This window comes from Mchenga conophoros, linkage group LG2 (genome assembly GCF_057382185.1).
Source record: "Mchenga conophoros isolate Kocher_MC1m ecotype Shallow Benthic linkage group LG2, M_conophoros_male_GT1.1, whole genome shotgun sequence".
NCBI classification, from domain to species: domain Eukaryota; kingdom Metazoa; phylum Chordata; class Actinopteri; order Cichliformes; family Cichlidae; genus Mchenga; species Mchenga conophoros.
This window is the reverse complement of record NC_140527.1, coordinates 12,125,942-12,144,827: the sequence shown is the minus strand read 5'-3', so window position 1 is coordinate 12,144,827 and position 18,886 is coordinate 12,125,942. Positions and strand designations below refer to the sequence as shown.

General features: G+C 40.8%; 1 protein-coding gene across 2 annotated transcripts in view; it reads left to right on the top strand.

Annotated features, from left to right (window-relative positions):
- Window positions 1-17,747, top strand: part of LOC146581743 (protocadherin-1-like) — a 233,497-nt gene extending 215,750 nt beyond the window's left edge. The window contains exon 5 of one of the 2 annotated variants that reach the window (XM_085286447.1): window positions 6,709-17,747. In XM_085286447.1, the coding sequence (XP_085142573.1) occupies window positions 6,709-7,136 (428 nt within the window). In that variant the 3' untranslated portion in view covers window positions 7,137-17,747. The remainder of the gene's footprint in view (window positions 1-6,708) is intronic. The other variant, XM_085286464.1, reaches the window with a different exon arrangement.
- Window positions 17,748-18,886: the final 1,139 nt, after the last annotated feature.

Below are 18,886 nucleotides of genomic sequence, written 5' to 3'. Positions count from 1 at the left end.
CGGAGTGTATTATGCAGGGAGAGGGGTTGCTAGGGCGTGTGAGGGTCCCTGGGGTTGACTGGAACTCAAGAGTACAGATAAGGGCTACAGGGGGAAAAAACTCAGGAGGGCTACTCCATTTTAAATCGCCCTGACTAATAGAGGCAACCTTGAATTCAGTGTTTCAGCCCTCTGACAGCACCGAAGCCGAGCCTTGCCGAGGGTAGAAGGGGGAAGACAGATAGCGTTTCCTCCTCCGGGGGTTACCCCAGAACTTTTCAAACTTCCCATAAGAGCTGACAAGAAGGCTGAAGCCGCCGAATGATGCTGCAGCTGCAGCTGTTGGTGCTTCAGGGAACTTTTTAAACTGCTAAATGTTTTGTGATGTTTGTCACCCCGGGGAGGTCAGATGGTTAATCATACCAGTCATCTCAGTGCCTCTCAACAAAAACATTACGACCCCGCCCAGTGAGGGATTTGCTTTATGAGGCTTCTGAATGTACCCCGTGCGATCAGGCGCTCTGATCTTGGCGGCAGATCTTTTGAGTAATGCAGGTTGAGAGTTGGAGTTGCCATAGATCACAGTTGTTCAAACAAGACAGCCCTCACTGGACAACTTTCAGTGTTTACTCAGCACTACTGACGAGTTTCCATGATACTCCAGTCAAATTCAATCTTAATGATTTGGCCCTTGTCGAAATCGCTCAGCACATCACATCACCCCATTTTCCCCCACATCGTTCGTGCTGACTACAAGAACTTTTAGAAGCAGATCTTGTCAGTTAGCAGTCATCTTTGTGATGCATCTGGGCAGCTGTTTCCAAGGCCCTATCTAAATGAATGAGTTTAAATTTACTGGTCAAAGGTACATAAAAATGCAACTTAATAATGCTACTACACCACATACATTTATTCATGTTACGCAGATGCAGAGGTATATGACTATACTGAGTGAATATTTCTGCCACCACACAGCTGACCATGTGTGCCCCTACACTTTGGCAAAGAACACGAGAAATGTAAGGTAAAAAAAAATGCAAGATGTTTTCTGGAAGGGGTTCATCCTCTGGGGAGCTCTAGTGTGTTCAGTTAGTTTCAAAAAAACGTTTTTCTTTTTTATAGAAGGGCAAATGCTCAAAATCTCTAATGATAACTAATGATGAAAATAGACCTCACATCAATTGAATTCAATTCAATGTTATTTATACAGCGCCAAATCACAACATCAGTCGCCTCAAGGTGCTTTATGTTGCAAAGTAGACCCTGCAATAACACATACAGAGAAAACCCCAACAATCATATGACCCCCTGTGAGCAAACACTTTGGCGACAGTGGGAAGGAAAAACTCCCTACAGGAAGAAACCTCCTGCAGAACCAGGCTCAGGGAGGGGCAGCCATCTGCCCCGACCGGTTGGGTTGAGACATCGCGCATAAACAGTGAAGTCTCTCTGCATCCCGTCGACATAGTAAAATAGAAATACTGCTGTTGTAGAAATTTTTGCCACTGCTAATTTAAAATATCTTTTTTATTATGTTTTTGAGTTTGAGCTTGTTCTCTTGGTCATAAGGGTCATAAGGGTCATATCACAGACAGACATACTCTGACAACTTTACCAGTGCATGCTGTGGGCATCAAGCTGCAGAGCAAAGTTTGAGATGAAATGAACGAAAATGATATCAATACAATAAAGCAGTACAAGAAAATAGTCAGATATGAACTGAAAACATGCATTAATATAAACACGGTAACACTCTATGAAAGTAAATGAGTCCCACCAGCTTTAAGTCAAAGTTTGTGTCTAATTGATGTGGTGACAAAGTTCTCAGATAATTACATTTGTGCTTCAGCCACTAATGAGAGTCAGGAAAAGCAGGCGAGTCAGCAGCCTTCGCAAACATCTGATCAGCCTTCATGCTGTCTTTGATGAAGATCTGTGCTGAAGGAGCGGCGGCGGTGGTTGCAGCACCCAGCTAATGTCCACCAACAGAGGAAGGCCTTATTAGCCAAAATCGTTATTGATCTCACATCTTAGCCACAACCAACCCTAACCGCCCAAACTCTTCCTCCCATCGTGCTCGCCAATTAGCTCTATCAAAAAAACAAGGCCAATTAGTGCTTGTGCCTAATTAGGACAAACATGACCCCCATCAGCCCTAATTCTGTGATTAGAGTTACAGATCACTGGGCCGAGGCCCGGATACAGGTTCACGCTCTGATTTGCTCCTGTACTTTTTAATGAGTTCAGTGAGTGTTTTGGAGTTTTGTTAGGTTGTATACCGTCTTTGATCATACAGGTATGTGCATGCATACGTACAGTTTCGTATAACTAAATAAACACATAGAGTACTCTGTAAATTGGCAAATATTGCTCAGAGTTAAAGGCCAGTGTTTGAAACTGGATTGAACATTTTTTAATCTCTGCACTTTCTATCGGGTCCTGATACATTTATTGTAATACAGATTTCTGCAGCATTAATTCTATTTGTGCACAATTGCACACCACCTGTTATGTATCACCTGTATCATATTTTATACACTTATTACTTATCACTGCTTTCTGAGACATCTTTAAAAATCGTTAGGAACGAATCCATGGTAAAAAGAAATGTTTCCGATTTAGAACCATAGAACCACCATTAGAGCTTTTAGAAGCTCTTATTGTGAGACATTTAAAGTCGTGCTAATGTTACTGCTAATTGGTAATGGCATTTATCTGTCGTGAAAGGAAAGAGATTATTATATCTTTTGAAAAATAGAATATAATAGAATAGCCCTTTATTGTCAGTGTACATGTAAAACAAAATTGTAGAACTAGAAGACTTCATTGGTATCTGTATTCTCATACAGTTAACAAAGCGTACCAGTTCTTCTGAAGGGACAGGTGGCCGAAATTTGGAAAAAACACAAACCGTGTCAATATATGAATAGAAACAAGTAAAAATGTCAAACATCATTAAATAGATACATGTATTTACATTTTTTCCACCTAATTGTAACACACAGATGTGATGTACGGTATTTTTGACCAGACTTGCCTGCTTTCATTTGAAATGAGGCATGAAACAACAGTTTGATTGAACTGTGCTGTGACTGCAAAGATCGAACAGAAGGTGAGCTTCCTGTTTATCTCCTGTTACTCTTGTAAACATCACCTGTTCAAAGATGGCTCCCCTGAGAAAAACACTCCACTCTGACAGTGTCGGAGAACTCGCGATGACAAACAGTGACAGACAGAGGGGCTGAACCTTCCAGGAGGAACATCTGTAACTCTATTTGGCAGGGTTAGTGCAAGATCGACTTATAGACAGAACAGATTATTTTGAAATAAATGGGTTTAAAAGTAAAAAGCTTAAAGTTGAAAATAAGGGAGGTCACTGAAGACCTGCCTGAATTAACCTGTCCTGTATCATTTGATGCCACTCTTAAACATGTAGAACCGTGAACACAAAAACCCTTATACTAAACATTAAGTGAACAAACCCTTGTTATAGAATTTTTTTAAACTTGTGCAGAGTCTCGAGATCGGAAAGGAGAACAGCCTGCATAGAAAACACACCAAATCTCAGCTGTTCAAAGCACTTTCAGCTCAGTTGTGGCACTGGCACGATCTGCTCTGGTAGCCAGATGTGGCCCAACAGCACACCTCAAGTTTGCCACATAAAACTCAAGCCGTGCTTTGAGTTAGCAGGATTAGCCAAAGCCAAATGTGGCCTAAAGGAAACTGTAAGTGCAAGGCCACATTTGGGCCAAATGGTGATTGCTGTGTGGGAGGACTAGCTTTAATTATGAGATCAGATTTGACACTGTCTGTGGTGGCCTGCATGCATTACCTGGCCTGTAATCTGTTTGTCAGGGGAGCAGGATGGGTAAGATCAAATTTCCTGAAAGTCCAGAGAGTGTGAAGCTTTTTGGGCTCAGCCTCTGTTTTGATAGTGACAACTCGAAAGCTTCAGTTTAATCTGCCTAAATCTGCAATCATGTAAATCTGTGTCACATTAGCTATTATAAATAATTTAGGTCATAAGTACTGTAAATATCAATCCCTCAAATTACAATTGAAAGTAACTTCCATGCATGTGTATAACCACGAGGAAATGCTGGCGTGTAAATGCTGCCTGCCAGTATTCCCTTGTTCAGTGGGCACTGGTTAAAATGCTACAGAGCCGAATGTAATATTTGCTCCTGGAAGACTTTTCTAATAAAGTTTCTACTGTTTTCCCACCGGCAAAGTCGATGGCAGTGATCGCAGCTTTAGTTTAACAAAGTTCCCGTGCACACAGTAGTCCAGCTGAACTCAAGTGCTGAGTCCTTCGTCTGTTGTTGTGGAAGTGAGTCAAGTTTGGAGTGTGTTCAGCTGTACAGCTCTGAGGCAGTCCGTGCTCTATAAGCCTCCTGCTGACACGACGTTTGGAGGCAAAGCACTTATTAAACAGCCGCTCTGAACTCGGCAGCCACTTGCACATGACTTAACATTTTTGCAAGCACCTTGCTTTTGCATGGGAAGTGCTTAAAAACTAAAATCCATGGCAGCGGCGGCCGTGAGAATACGGGAGGGGAAGCGTTGAAAAAAGACAGAGCGCGTCCGCTACTCAGCACTCCGCGGGATTAGAACGCACACATCAAGCCGCAAACAGACAGAAAAGCCGACTGTAGCTCCTTTTTTGCAAAAAGGAGGCAATGAATTTCAATTATGCATGAAGCAGAGGCCATTTTGGGAAATAAGCGCCATCCCCCAGGAGGACCGCCACCTCCTCTGCCCCCTCTTGAGCCCCTAGCCTCTAGTATCAAAGAATGATCTAATGTCACGCACAGGAGAAAGGTTACTTTCTGCATACGCATTGATATTTCTGCTTCCATCTCTGACCTTTTTCCACTCTAAGCTGTGATTTCTTTAAAATGCGAACTCAGCCCCGCGTCTGTCTGTCAGTCTCCATCTGTCTGCCTCCGTACCTCAGAGGTACCTCAGAGGTACAGGATGAGAAGCTTCAACAACTTACAGAAAAACAAAAAAAGAAAATCCAGATTTGAGAAATCGTGACCGTAATAATCACACACTAAAACACAGATGTTTTTTTTCTGCAGCCATCATCTTTCATTATGTCATTTTTCTTTTTCAAGAACAAGGCAGTAACAGAATTGTTATTTTAGCCTTAAGTGGCTGTTTGCGAAACCTAATTAATATTTTAATGAACCTGAGCGTGTTTTTCCCTCCTTCACTAAATCAGCTGATCCTGTTTCACGCTCAGCGCCCATCGTTGGATCTGCGCATTCCTTCTGTCAGCAACAAATTCCTGGCACTTTGTGAACTATTAGTGACTTTAAAAATACACAGAGCTTTAATTAATTTTCTTCAAATAGAGAGAACTGCGTGTGGATAAAGGGGTAATGACAGTTTTAATCAGCATCTCCTGCTCTCGCCAGCCTGTACACAGCTGAACTGTGACACTGCACTTGCAGTTTTGTTAGATTTTACAGAACAAAAGCATCATTTATGAGATCTTTGGATACATAAATACCAATATTTATTCAGCAAACACATTTATCTGACTGTAGTCAAATGCAATTTACAACCAACTTTGGCTTTTAGCTGCAAACTCTCAGGGGAAATTGTTCTGCTACATAAGACAAAATCCCACAGATGAGCATTAATGCACAAAACAGCAAGTAAAGTTCAACCTAATAAATAACAATAAAAAAGAAAGACTTGCAGACACACATTTGTTACTGCTGGAGGTATTTATATGCATATACCTGGAAAAAAGTGCTAGCCTATAGTAACCGGAATCCAAGCTTTATCATAATAGGTTGCAAAGAAGAAAAAGCATCAGAGTCCAGCTTGCTCTCTTCAAATCTGAGAAAGGAAATAATGGGCATATCCATCCCGAACTTAAATACAGATCTTAAATCCTTGTGTCCGTATCCCCGGCCTGTTCAATCAAATTCTGCAGATTTGCAAATGTAATCAAAACTCCCATCTTCAAAGCTACATTTGTATTTTAGCCAATATTCATATAGCTAAGGTGACATGGAGTGACAATCAATTCTAAAGCTTCTCTGACTTTTTATTTATTAGCTTTAAAAGGTCCAGGTTTGGGGCCTCATTTGCTGAGATGAGACAACAACAACAACAACAACAACAAGCGACGGGACACTACCTATACAGCTCAGAATAGCAGACAGACACCGTTAAAGACCATTCCACAAAAAGACACATTACAGGCGCTTCTCTTCACAGATGTGGCAAATAATAGCATTTTGTCAAAGCTGCTGTTGTGTACAAGCACAAGATGTCCTTTGGCAGCAGTGTGTAACCCACTGGGTTATGACAATAATGAGATGGGGCTGTCACTGCAAATATATTTTTCTGCAGTGGTTGAGTGTGATGTGCTCCTTTTAACCCAAACCTTGAGAAAACACCAAAAAACACTCTTTCTAACCCTAACCGAGTAGTTTAAAGTGTCTAAACCTCACCCGAGAGTAATAGTGGAAACAAAAGCAGGACAGGACTTGAACTTATCCCACCCAAATCCTTAAAACCTCCTAATCTGGATCGCTATTGTTGCAGCTGGTGCATCAAGCCCAGACTAGAGTTTATTATTTATTATCTCAGGCTTTTTATGTGAAACCTCTGCACCGTAATGTCATCTTCATCTCCCACCTTTCCTCGCGCTGCTGTTTCCACGGTACTCATGCTTTCTCTTCTCTGTTTTGTTGTGTCTCTCTGCAGATCTCAGGCCTCTTCCCGACGTGGCAATGACCGGTAAATGCACCCGGGAGTGCACCGAGTTTGGCCACTCTGACTCCTGCTGGATGCCCGGCCAGCCTTCTCCCAACCGCAAGGTATCCAAGAATGCCCCCAAGCTCTCCACCTTCGTGCCTTACCAAGAGATGGACGGGCAGGAGCAGCTGATGGCCAACGGCAGCCCCAAGCCCCTGCCGATGGAGGAGCGTGGACCAGGTGGTGGCGGTGGTGGCAGCAGCTCCAAAGTGGCCAACATGCGTTTCATGACACCCTACAGCAGTGCCTACCCCAGTGGCGGAGATTCATCCAGTAAAGACTGTGGCATGGAGGAGATCCCGCTGAGCCAGGCGGTGGAGTACCACTCAGCTACCACTCCAACCGGCCAAACCTCCAAGAGGGAGATCTACCTGTGAGGGCACAGCTCTCCACCTTAAAACCCACACTCATCGCCCAGCGCTCCCCATCGCCCAGCTGCTCGCCACCACCTGTCGCGCCCCCTCACAGCTGCCCCCTGTGCCTATAACTTGCTGTGCCACAGCACCTACTCCCCCTTTTACCTTTTTTATAAATGCATCTACCTACAAGGCTTTAGCCCCCTCCACCTCTACCCACAGACATCCCCACCCCCTGCAAAAACCAATCACATGTAAAATAGAAGAAATTCAAAATCAATTAATGAAAATGAGGCTTGAGCTGCTTTGGAAGGAATGTAAACTACACCACATTGTTGTGATAATTTAAATGGGAAACTATTTAGCTACTCACATTTTTCAGCTGGATTTTTTGTGTTGCTTTAGCTTTGTTGCTGTGTGGGACCGGAAAACGGAAAAAAACAAAAAACAAACCTTCCGGGGGGTGAAGGGAAATAACTTCTTGTAAATCCTACTTAAGTATACTGTGTATTGCTATCTATCCTCATTTTCTTTTTTTGGATTTACTTTTCTTTCTAGTTTTTCTCTGTCACCTTCGAAGACACAGGGAAATATTATGTTTTTAAGCCAAGTTGCATCAAATCAACTGGCTTGTTTTTGTCAGGAGCAGCTCATCATTAACGTGAGACATTTGTAGAAAGACAGCTGTTTTCCAATCTTGAGATATTTAGGGTTTCTTTTCTTTATTTTGCTGTGGAGAAGTCTTTTTTTCATTGTACAGGCTGTAAATATTACAAACAGTGACAGTGGAAACTGCTGTGGCAGAGCGGATCCGTGGCCGTTAATCTTTCTGCAGCTCTTCATGTAACACTGGACTGAAAATGGTTGCATGTAGAGAGAAATGATGCCGTGGCATTCGCCGTCACACTGCAGGAACCTGGACTCTTGAGCATCACCAACGGTGCCGAGTTACAAACACAAGACTTTTTAATCATTTTTCCTCTGCTGTCCAACACTGGAACACGGTGGAATTTACGTTAACGAGGAAGCAGAAACATTAGAGGCGCACCGATACAACTTCATACAGAACTGAAGGAAACCTAAGTGCTTCTTTCAGAGTCTCAGAATCTAAGAAGCGATTATATTATTCATGCTGTTGTCAGTAGTATACCATAATATGATAAACTTAAACATGAATGTTACAGAAGGGTATCCAAAAATAGTCAAATGACGGTTTTCTTGCATCAAACTGATCATTTTTCTTTCTGGCATCGAATTATCTTCGATGCCATGATACATTCACATGTGAGAGACCTAAAAGTTTAAAGTGCTCAGCTTAAGGCAGCATTGTTCATCGTAAAGAAGAAATGATTACTCTGTTTATTGTGCAGTTTCTGATAACGGATTGATTACGAGCATTTGCATTAATGAAGCCGAAAAGGTTAAAAAAATTTTAAAAAAGCTTTTCAAATTAGTTAGAGTTTCGGCTTCTCCAGTCTGAAGACTTCCTGCTTTTCTGTATATCATTCTGAACTTAAGTGAGTAGCTTTTAGTTTGTCCAGTGGCTCCAGATCTCACAGATCTTTTGAGATTAAAATTTATAATCCAGTTGATCCAAATAAACAACTCAATAAAGTGTTAATGGAGAATCGTCATAGCTGTAGCTCTAGTCCGTGACAGCCTGTAAGCTTTTATTTCAGACTCAATAAAAAGTTTGTCTTGTGACATCACAGGAAAGGTTTAGAAGGAATTCAAATACCAGGGTTCACACTCCAGGGAGCAGAACATGACCTGTGCATTGCAATCTGTTGGATCTCAACATTTCTGATGTTTGCATCATCCCCAAAGAACATGAATGTTCAGGCATTATTTCATAAAAATCTTCTTGTAGTTGTGAATCAAACCATAATCATCCTTGAGATTCATCCTCGGAAGACCATGAATATCCACAGGGAGTGTAATATTGCTCTGTTTGCTACCACTTTAGGGTGCAGTAATGGGTGAATGAGGCTTGTAGTATAAAGTGCTTTGAGTGCTCAAGGAGAGTAGAAAAGCACTTAATAAGTATGAGGCCATTTACCATTTTAAAGCGTGCAGGAAGCATTACTGATTTTATTTGCTTCTTCAGAGGTGATCATCATCAGCATCAAATCCATGTCGTACTTCTTACCACTGCTAGCTTGGAAGGCCACAACGTCGGGAGCTCACTTTTTGAAAGTATTTGAATATAATCTAAGATTAATGATTTCCAAAATCTTCACTTAATCTTTCAAAGCTTAGCAGAGAGCGGAGATGTTGTTCGCGATGCCTGTTTTGTTTTTGGAGGCAGTCCCACAAGCACAAAGCAGCTGTAGGTTTCCTGATGCTGACAGTCCACAGAGTGTTATGGCTCCTTTATCCTTTACAGCTGTGGTGGGCTTCAGTGTGCTTGTGGTGACTGTGGTGAATGTTTCCCTGCTGTTTTTCGAGCTTGAAGGAAGAGCTCTCCAGTCTTTGTCGCCGCTCGTTATTTCCCACCTCTTTACCTTCTCAGTGTGAGGCCGAGCCGTGCGGCGTTTAGCAGAAGTATTTATTAAACCTGTTAGCTGTGTGCAGCGGGGGAGGTGGCTGCCATTTCCTGCAGTGCTGAAGTCGCATAGGAATGCAGGATTAATGACACCTGTACAGGCTCGAGTCCGCTAACACCCTCTCCGCACAGCACAGCACAGCACAGAAACTCTAATTACAACCCGAGGCTTGGCATATTACCGGCAATAATTTGCACCAGTAAAAGTGAGCTGGTTTGGAAGTTCATTCATTCTGAGGCTCATGTTAATGGCTGCTGAGGATAATGTGAGATTTCACCTGTAGTGATGCACGCCAGCTGGGAGTGGATGGATGAAAGGAAAGGCACAGTGAGAGAGTGTGCTGCAAAAAAATCTCCCGAACAAGTCATTTAGTCTCACACTGAACTGGAAAGTCATAAAATAAAGCAAAAACTGTGGTGAGATTATTTTCATCGGCATCCATCCCTACCTGGGATTTACCTGACAGCTTCTCAGGCAACTGATTAAAACATTTACATTTACTCTGATGTATATTTTCATGAAGGCTTGTATAACTCCAACCTAGAATCAAGGTCAGATGTTGAGTTTTATTGAAGAGCCATTTCAGAACATGCACATATTCACCCATAGAACTACTTCCAGCAAAGTACAACTGATGGCTGAAATTAAGCAACATATTTTCAGAATTTACAAGAAAGTCGTTCAATTTTGTTCACTTTTCTCAAGGCCCTCTCTTTAATTTTTATTCTCTTTTATTCATGTCCCCATATAAAACTACTACCCATAAACGCAGACAGTAAGATAGGCATTAACCAGTCCATGTGTGATTGTCAGCTGCATCAGAAGAATCCACAGTCTGTGAGACTCTCGGCTAATAGAAGCATGGCCGCCTCTGTTTGTGTCACCAGAGAGATAATCACATAACACAAAAACTCTGCTTTGCATTTAGTCTGAACACAGCATAACATGCACCTTTTTCTTTTTGCATTTTTGGGCCTGGAGAAGAAATAGTAATGCACATCTACTAGGTGTCCATAATTAGAAATTTCAAATTATAAATCCCTTTGCCTTAACAGCTTCATCAAATTAAGACTGTACAGAGAATATAACTCTTCATGTCTTCTAATAATTGTTGAAAGGCGCTACAAAATCTGGTAATGTTGCAAAGACTGGTTAAAATGAAAAGTGGATGTGCAGACTCTGCATCCAAAAAAACTGATTTTGATCTGTAATCTGAATACCAGCAGATCTGCCTGACCCACTCGATTCTGGAAGGAGACAGATGTACCTTTGGGCTTCCGTCAGGAAGGGCGTTCAGCATTAAAAAAATCTAACAAATGAAACGTGCGGAGCTGCTCACTGTGACGAGCCATTGGGAAAAAGAGAACAGCTGACAGTAGCTTTATCCACAGATTTGTCAGTCCATCAATTAAAAAAGAAAATGTTCATTTTAATTAAAAAAAACCTCTTCAGTTAATCCTACACATATATGGGACTTATACATGACAGATATTAAATTCTGCTAGAAAGTGAATCTGCCTCATGTTGTCATTTCCAGAACTGCTCCTTTCCAGAAAAAGGCAACAGATTTGTGACTGTCTCACTCACACGAGCACAAAAGTCTTGATGAGCCTAAATGACTAGTCATTAATGTTTTACAGCATGTGACATGAACATCCTTTTCTCACAATCAAAGAGGGAACATCAAAGCGATGCCAACAAGCTGAGCTGCCAGCGAAGAAAACACGGCAAATTGGGGCTATCGGAAGGGTCACGCAGAGGTCGTGTTATTGTTCTATTAGGCAAACAGTCGCCTTCACCAAGAGTTTCACAGTGATTCATGGCGCTGCCTTTTTGCTGTTGTTTTTGATGCATAATTGCTTCTTATTTTAGCATTTAGCATTTGGTGTATTGAAGCTCTCCGTGTGGGCTGTGTATGGTTCAAAGCGAGGTTTCTCCGTTGCCTCGACAATATTTGATTTTTGATTGATGCATCTCCCTCTTAAGAACCTGCACACACGGTCATTGTGTTCTGCATATAAGTCAGCCATCATTCAGCCACCATTCAGTCCCCACTGTGACACAGATTTAGAGTTCATAGGCCCCAGCGCCGCTCCTCGCCTTCCCCGTTCTTCCTCGGGTGATTTAAAGCTCAGAGTTCGGATTGATTATTTACAGGCCAACCTTAGAGGCCCATGTTGACTTTCCTCCTTCCTTTTCCCCTTGCCACGCTTCAAATTCAGCGTGAGTGAGTAATTATATTATTTTCTGTGATGCTTACCCACAGCCTGGATGGGCGATAAACTCCCAAGTGCCCGACGTCTTATGCTGTGCACGGCAAAGATAGGGGAGAGGGGGAGAGGTCATATAGCATCGGTATGACCTCAGCTCTTTCGCAGCAATTAACCCCAGACAAAGAAAAATGAACCCTGGTAATACCTGATGACCTTTGGTGAACTCTGCTGTCGCTGTTTGCTCTTTAGGCCTCCCGTAGTTTTGCTTGTGCATTAAAGCAAACGCGGGTACTGCTGGCATGTTTGCACAGTCACATCAGGCTTATGATGCTTAATACAGGCATGAAGAAATGTGTCAGGGCTTGAGCGTTCCTATATTAGAGGTCCAAAAGTACGTGGACACGTAAATGTTCGCGTCTTATTGTTAAACATGTGGTTACAATAACAACCTCTGGAGCTGAAAAATGAAGCAAAGTGTGAACTGTCAGAACTCCCATGTTTACTGCAGCCTTGTGGACAACGTCCTCCAGTTCTAGGGTGAATTATAATTACTATTATTATCATCATTATTTTAATATTATTATCATTTTAAATTCATATGGGTGTGTGGCCACTTTGATTGACCAAATTAGCCATTCAGTACCGGCTTGTCCTCACCTTTGTTAATCTGAGTCGCTAAACTGGACTTCTCAATTGTAGTTGTGCTGTCGGTGTACTTTGAGCATTTCTAATGTGCTTACTGGACAAATGAAATAGCTTACATTGCGATACAGCCCATACAAGAAGACTTTGCTTCCACTGTGATGTATGAATTTCAGTATTTCATTTGTATCTCAGCAGATGAGTGGGTCTGTGTGTTGAGGTGGAGTGCTAAGTAATCAGCTTACTATGATGCTTCAAAATGTGGAGCCCACAGCCAATGGGAGAGGTCATGGTGGCTACATCCATCCATATACAGTCGATTACATCATCATGGGTACCAGCAGATTTTGGAACCCAGTAACAGAAATTTGCAGTTGTTTGGTAACAAAGCCTGTCATGTGGTCCAGCTTATCCCAAAGGTGTGAGCTGTGGTTGCGGTCAGGCTCAGGTTACAGCAGAGTGGGAAAACCATTTTGAGAAAATCTTTCTTCTTATGTTCTTTTTTCAAGTAAAGCACAGAGTCAAACTATGAAGTTCAAAAAAATCTGAAAAAAAATGTTGATTAGTTCAGATACAACCAGCCATATCATATACGGAACAGTCATTTCAGACTTTTTTGCAATGTTAGGTAAAAACCCCACGTCAAAAGGAGAACCAGCAAGAACTTGGCAACAGTCAGTGTTGGGTGGAACACATTGCTGTAATCACATTACATCTTTCAGTAATGCAGAAATTAAATGTGGGTGTATGCAGACTCCAGCCCAGCAGCCAGAGACTGAACGTCAGCAGGTAACAGAGGCAGTGATGAGCAGTCAGGGTTACACCTCAGTTTCTACCTGTTCATGTTTCTAAACTAGAATCATTGTGGCGATGGCTTTGAAGTCTCTTTTCCATCTTTGCTTTGTGCTGTGTTCATATGTAAATACTGAAGGATCGTATATCCTCATCAGGAATAAGGATTTATGTTGGTGTGTGGGACTGTAGCGTGAGGTTTACATTAACTGGTGATTATGAGACAATGTGTTTCAGATACGCCTGCATAGTAACAAGAAATTAATAAATGAGTAGTGTAACAAATTACTTTCTCTGGTGAGCATACTGCATTACTTTTAAGAAACATGACAAGTAATGTGTAATGCATTACTTTTTTTTAAGTAAAACAGGGTTCCAGTGAGGAAGGAGAAATTCTTTTTACTATAAAGACCCCTGAGCCAACAGAGCCAGGCTCAGGGAAAGGCAGCCATCTGGGCCTACAGCAGCATAACTAAGGGAGGGTTTAGGGTCACCTAATCCAGCTTTATTAAAAAGGGATGATAATCTGAGGCTAATATTAAAAGTAGACACAGATTTTTATTTATTTATTTATTTTTTGGAGGGGGGGCACGATCTAAAACATTGCATGACCATAAGTGTTTGGTGTCTCAAACAAGCACTTCCTGCTCCCTGGTGGAACACGTGAACCCCAAAATCCACCACCACCCATCAGCCCCTAGCAGAACACAGGTGTCTCTGCATGCAGTGCACTCACATCCTGCTGCTTTTAAATAGAGGGAGCTTTCCAGTTACAGAAAAAGAGTATATCTGTGTTTATTTCTGATTCTGCCAAAGTATAGAATATTAGATATTCCAGAATAAATATAGATGATAACAATATTCAGCTGGGCCTGAGAGAAAGAAATAAAACAGCAATTTAATGTATAATCTTTTTATGGAGCTTGAGTCAGCTGCAGTTCGTCCTTTCAGTCAGCAAACACAGACATGAGGAGCTTTATAAAAAAATCTGATGCGTTATCAAATATAAGCATCTCTAAGGGAAAGGATATTGATCAGAAACTGTATTTGACATTCATAGCTGAGTGCAACTTAATGCATATGTATCTACAGTTTTCTTTCCTTTTTCCGCCTTCATACTTCTGTGCAGCTTTTACTAATAAAACGCAGCAAGTTTACCTCTCAAAATCATTCGTGAAAACTGTTTTAGGATTAAAACGCAGACCTTAAATTAAAAATGTGCTTTTTGCCATTTCAAAATGTTTTACCACCAAAACAAAAAAACATTGGTTTACCCTTGATGTATTATTAACAACTAAAGTGCCCTACCATAGTTTGCTTCTGAAACACTTTATAGACTGATTCATGACTCCAACACATAAACATCTCCCAGGAACGGTTTATTTTTAAAATACACATTGGTTTACTACTGACAGGCATTATTTATGTATGAAATCCACAGCTGTACTTAACAGTGGAGAAAAGTTTGCTTTCCTAAAACGCAGACTGTCTCAAGTCGTCAGACTCTTAAAGCTGAACTTATTTATAGTCATTGCTTAACAATGACACGAGTCGTTGTGACATACCTTTGACATACACGTGTTACCAACTCTCGAGCCTTACTCATGGGTTGTTTTGGCGCTCTCACCTGAAGCTTAAATTCACTTTAAAGAAGCAAAAAAGAAGCAATCTAATCTTCCAAGGCTAAGATAAAGAAGGATTATGTTGAACTCTAAATCATGAAAAGTCACTCAAATTTCAACACAAAGATCAATGGATAAGCAACAACCAGCTCTTAAGTGGATGCTGTTGCTTTGTACAACAGTCCAGAGTTGTTCATTAGATCAGCTTTAGGAGAGTACAGTTTGAGACGCAGTCTGTAGTTCCTACTTTTAAAACATTTTCATGAACAGCCCTGATCCAGCTGTGAAACTCTGGTGGTCCCTTTATGGATCACGTCTATATCTGTGAGTTCAGCTGAACGGTGGATTTTACAGTTTGAACAAAAGGTGAATGTTTTTGGTTTGCGAGTTACTCGGTTTTGCAAAAGGTTCACTTTGTTCTAACACACAACGGGATTGATTTAATTCAGCATTTTTCCCTCCTCGGGCTGACTCTGTCAGCGGTGTCGTGAGTCTGTCGGTAACATAACGACTCAGTGAATTCATCTTTCCTCTCTCTTTCTTCTGTCCACTTATATTTAGACCGGAACCACTTTGTGGCTCTCGTGTAATCAGTGTTTTTATATCTGGGGCGTTTGCATTGATAATTGTGTTTAAGTCACAGAAATAAACGGCAGCTTTCAAAGGGAAACAAGAGACCTCTGTTTATTTTTGAAATTCTTCATAACTGCCACATCTCTGCTTTGCCTGATCTATTTAAGGGTCAGTTTTACGCTCAATGTTGACTTTTGTAAACAACTTTAAAGAGGCTGAACTAAGTGTACTTGAACCGTCATGACTTTTACCACTTTGAGCACCAGAAGCCTGGGTCCTACATTGAATATTACTGCATCAGACTCTAAACTCATGTTTGAGGTTTAGTTATTATTTTTGATGAAAAGACCATTTGGCCACCATTTGAACGCCATTGTCACCATGCTAATTTGATTTGCGTGACGGTAACCGGTGGATTCTTTGACTTGCACTTCTGGTGTGCAGAAGTCTACAGAATAAAGGCGGGCGATCACATGAGAGCTGCAGACGAGTTCCACATGAAATCACGTGATAGACTTTGGAGTGGCTTGCTGTTTTTTGGTTGTGTATTATACTGAGGCTGGAGTCTCCGCAGTCGAAGCTTCAGCTGAGCATGAAACAAACCAACTTTATAAATATTATACATTTTTGTTGTTGTCACAGTTGTTTTATCAATGTTATGGAATCAACACTGCTATAGACATACTGTATGAATATAATTGGTTGTTGCTGTTTTCTTACCAGACGCGGGATGTAAATGATGATGATGATATCTGTTTTCTGAGCAGGCAGACTGGACTCTGTGTTTTCTATTTCTTTACTCCATCGTGACTGAAAGCCAGACCCGGCAAGCTGAATGGAGAATGTGAAAGTTTAGTTATTTTGCGATTACACAATCAATAAAATTAAATGTTGATTTCCCAAAACATAAAACAGTTGATCTCGACAATAAGACGAGAGCCACGTCTTGGTTTGCGTGAAATGGATCTTTGTCGACGGTGCCTGCAGACACCTTTACCATTATGCGATCTCTTTGGGTGATGCAACAAAAAAAGGGGAAGAATACAAAATTACAGAATCACGTACTTATCTCACGTAACTACGTCGATTTTTCTGGTAATGATGAGCAAAGGATGTGACATCTGGAGAGAAACTAAAGTAAACAGAATTTCTTGGAGCTCCTAAAGTGCTAATCTGTGCTTTTTATGTGTTATTTTGTGTGCTGAAATTAAAAGGACTTTAAGGGCTCCATTAAAATTCTTTGAAGAAAGGAATTAATCAGTTTATAATCACTTCTTTTGATGTCATTTATTTATCTCCCAGAGATATCTGATGGTTACAAAAAGAAGAAAAAGAGAAGAAATCGGGACCGCAAATCAGCCAAATCAGTGAAAAAATAACTACAAGGTTATCATCATCACACAAAGTGATGTTAGTGGAGATAACTATTGTATAAGGGGTTTTTTGTTGTTGTTGTTTTTCTTTTTTTTTGAGAAAGGCAAAGTTATTTATTTGAGATGTGGTTGTGAGAATTTTTTAGGGTCCTAAAATTATTTTGTTGTAACCTTGGAGGTAAAAATCCCAGAAAACAAATTCTAAACGGTGGCATTGGGCTTCCTTGTGTGAAGAATGTTGTAAAGATTCATATTGTTTTAGAAGAGAAGAAAACAGCAGGACAGAACCGCCGAATCACTTTTCGTCTTTACAGGAAGTCCACGTTTGTAGCCTAATTGTTGGTTGGTTATATTTATATAGGAAAAATGCTAGTGATGCCTTGTTTTTTGTACAGTTTTATGTACATGCAAGTGTAGGTTTTTAAAAAAAAAAATGTCAATAAAAAATATATATATATTCAAACAACATGAAGGAAGTCTGACCTTGAACCTGTAGGATTATATCGTCTCAAGTACCGTAGGCTCTATTAAATGTAGGAGTGATGCGTCAGGCTCAGAGCGGAGGTTGGCAGTGCGCCTCCTCCAGTCACCCGTCTGCTTTACCGCTTTCTGTTCTCTCATGTTCATCTCAGCCGAGTCTTAAGACAAACTGTACATGAATTTTTGTTGTTTTCAGTCTTTTAATTTTCTTGGAGGAAGTTGGGTAATGTGTTTGTTTGAGCCTCATCTGTTCTCTTTTGATCAACATTCGCATGTTTGAATTTGAAAAAAAAAATGTGGTCTTTTATTTTTGCTGAGCAAATCAAAGAAATGATATCTTGTAATTACTCCTTCCTTATAGCTTTACAATAAAATACATCAGTCAAAGAAACATCCCGGCTGTCGCTCAGTTTGTCTTGCAGGTGTCAGTCTGCAATGAAATCACGTGTTTTTACTAGAAAACAATGTGGCTTGCTCTTATTGGCCAGCATAAAATCTAGAATACTGGATCCGTTGTTTCTGATTAAGAAATGTTGCTATGCACGTTTCTGCAGTGAATAAATGTCTTTGGCATATTTCTGTGCAGCGCAGGTCAGCAAAGCTCTTGGGACAAATCTGAACGTGCCAATCAAAAACAAAAGCCTCCTGTAAATCTCCCTGCCACTGAATGTGCCAGAGTGCAAAATCACACAAAAGAACCAATCAAATAAATATCAAAAACTGCGACTTGCAGTGCCTTCAACCATTCAACGATGCAAGGGTGGGTGGTGCTGTCCTGAACAATAGCGTATTTTCCCAACGTCAAAATCTCTGATTTTATAAAAGTGGGAAGACATTACAGCCTTCATCACACTTTTAAGAAAATAATCTGAACGAACTCAAATACAAGGACCTACGTTACCTTCATGAAGCAATTCAAATATACAGTAATGCCTTGTAACAGGATGTCTGTGATCCATTTACACTATCACACGTTTAAAGTCACCAACACAGCGTACCAGGCTGAAGCTGTGTTAGAGTAAAATTGTAGGTTATGAGGTGATTTCCAAACAGTTTGCAGTTCCTCATTTTACAGTGAGAGAGATTCACAAGTGAAAAACATTCAAGGTGCTTGCCAATGTTCCAATGAGTGGACCTACCAGCAAATTCACATTGAGGTGGAGCCTGCCTTTGAGCATCGCACGTTCTGATCTCAGACAGGTTAGGATGTTAAATAAAAAACTGGAAACAGGAGAAACACTGAACAAGTGTGGTTTGTTTCCAGGAGAAAAGCCTCTTCTCTCTAAAGAGAACATGGCTGCACAGCTTAGCTTAGCAAAGCTCCCCCTGAACAAACCACAAGACTATATATAATAATATTTTGTGGCAAACTCATGCATTGCCATTAAAAAAAAAAGAAAAAAATGAAATAGCAAAATTCTATGTGATAACTTTTTTGTAGTTGTACGTTTATCCACCAGTCTCCACTGATGATGATGACATCATATCCTTGTTTCAGTGGAGGACATTTTATTTATTCTAAAATAGTTA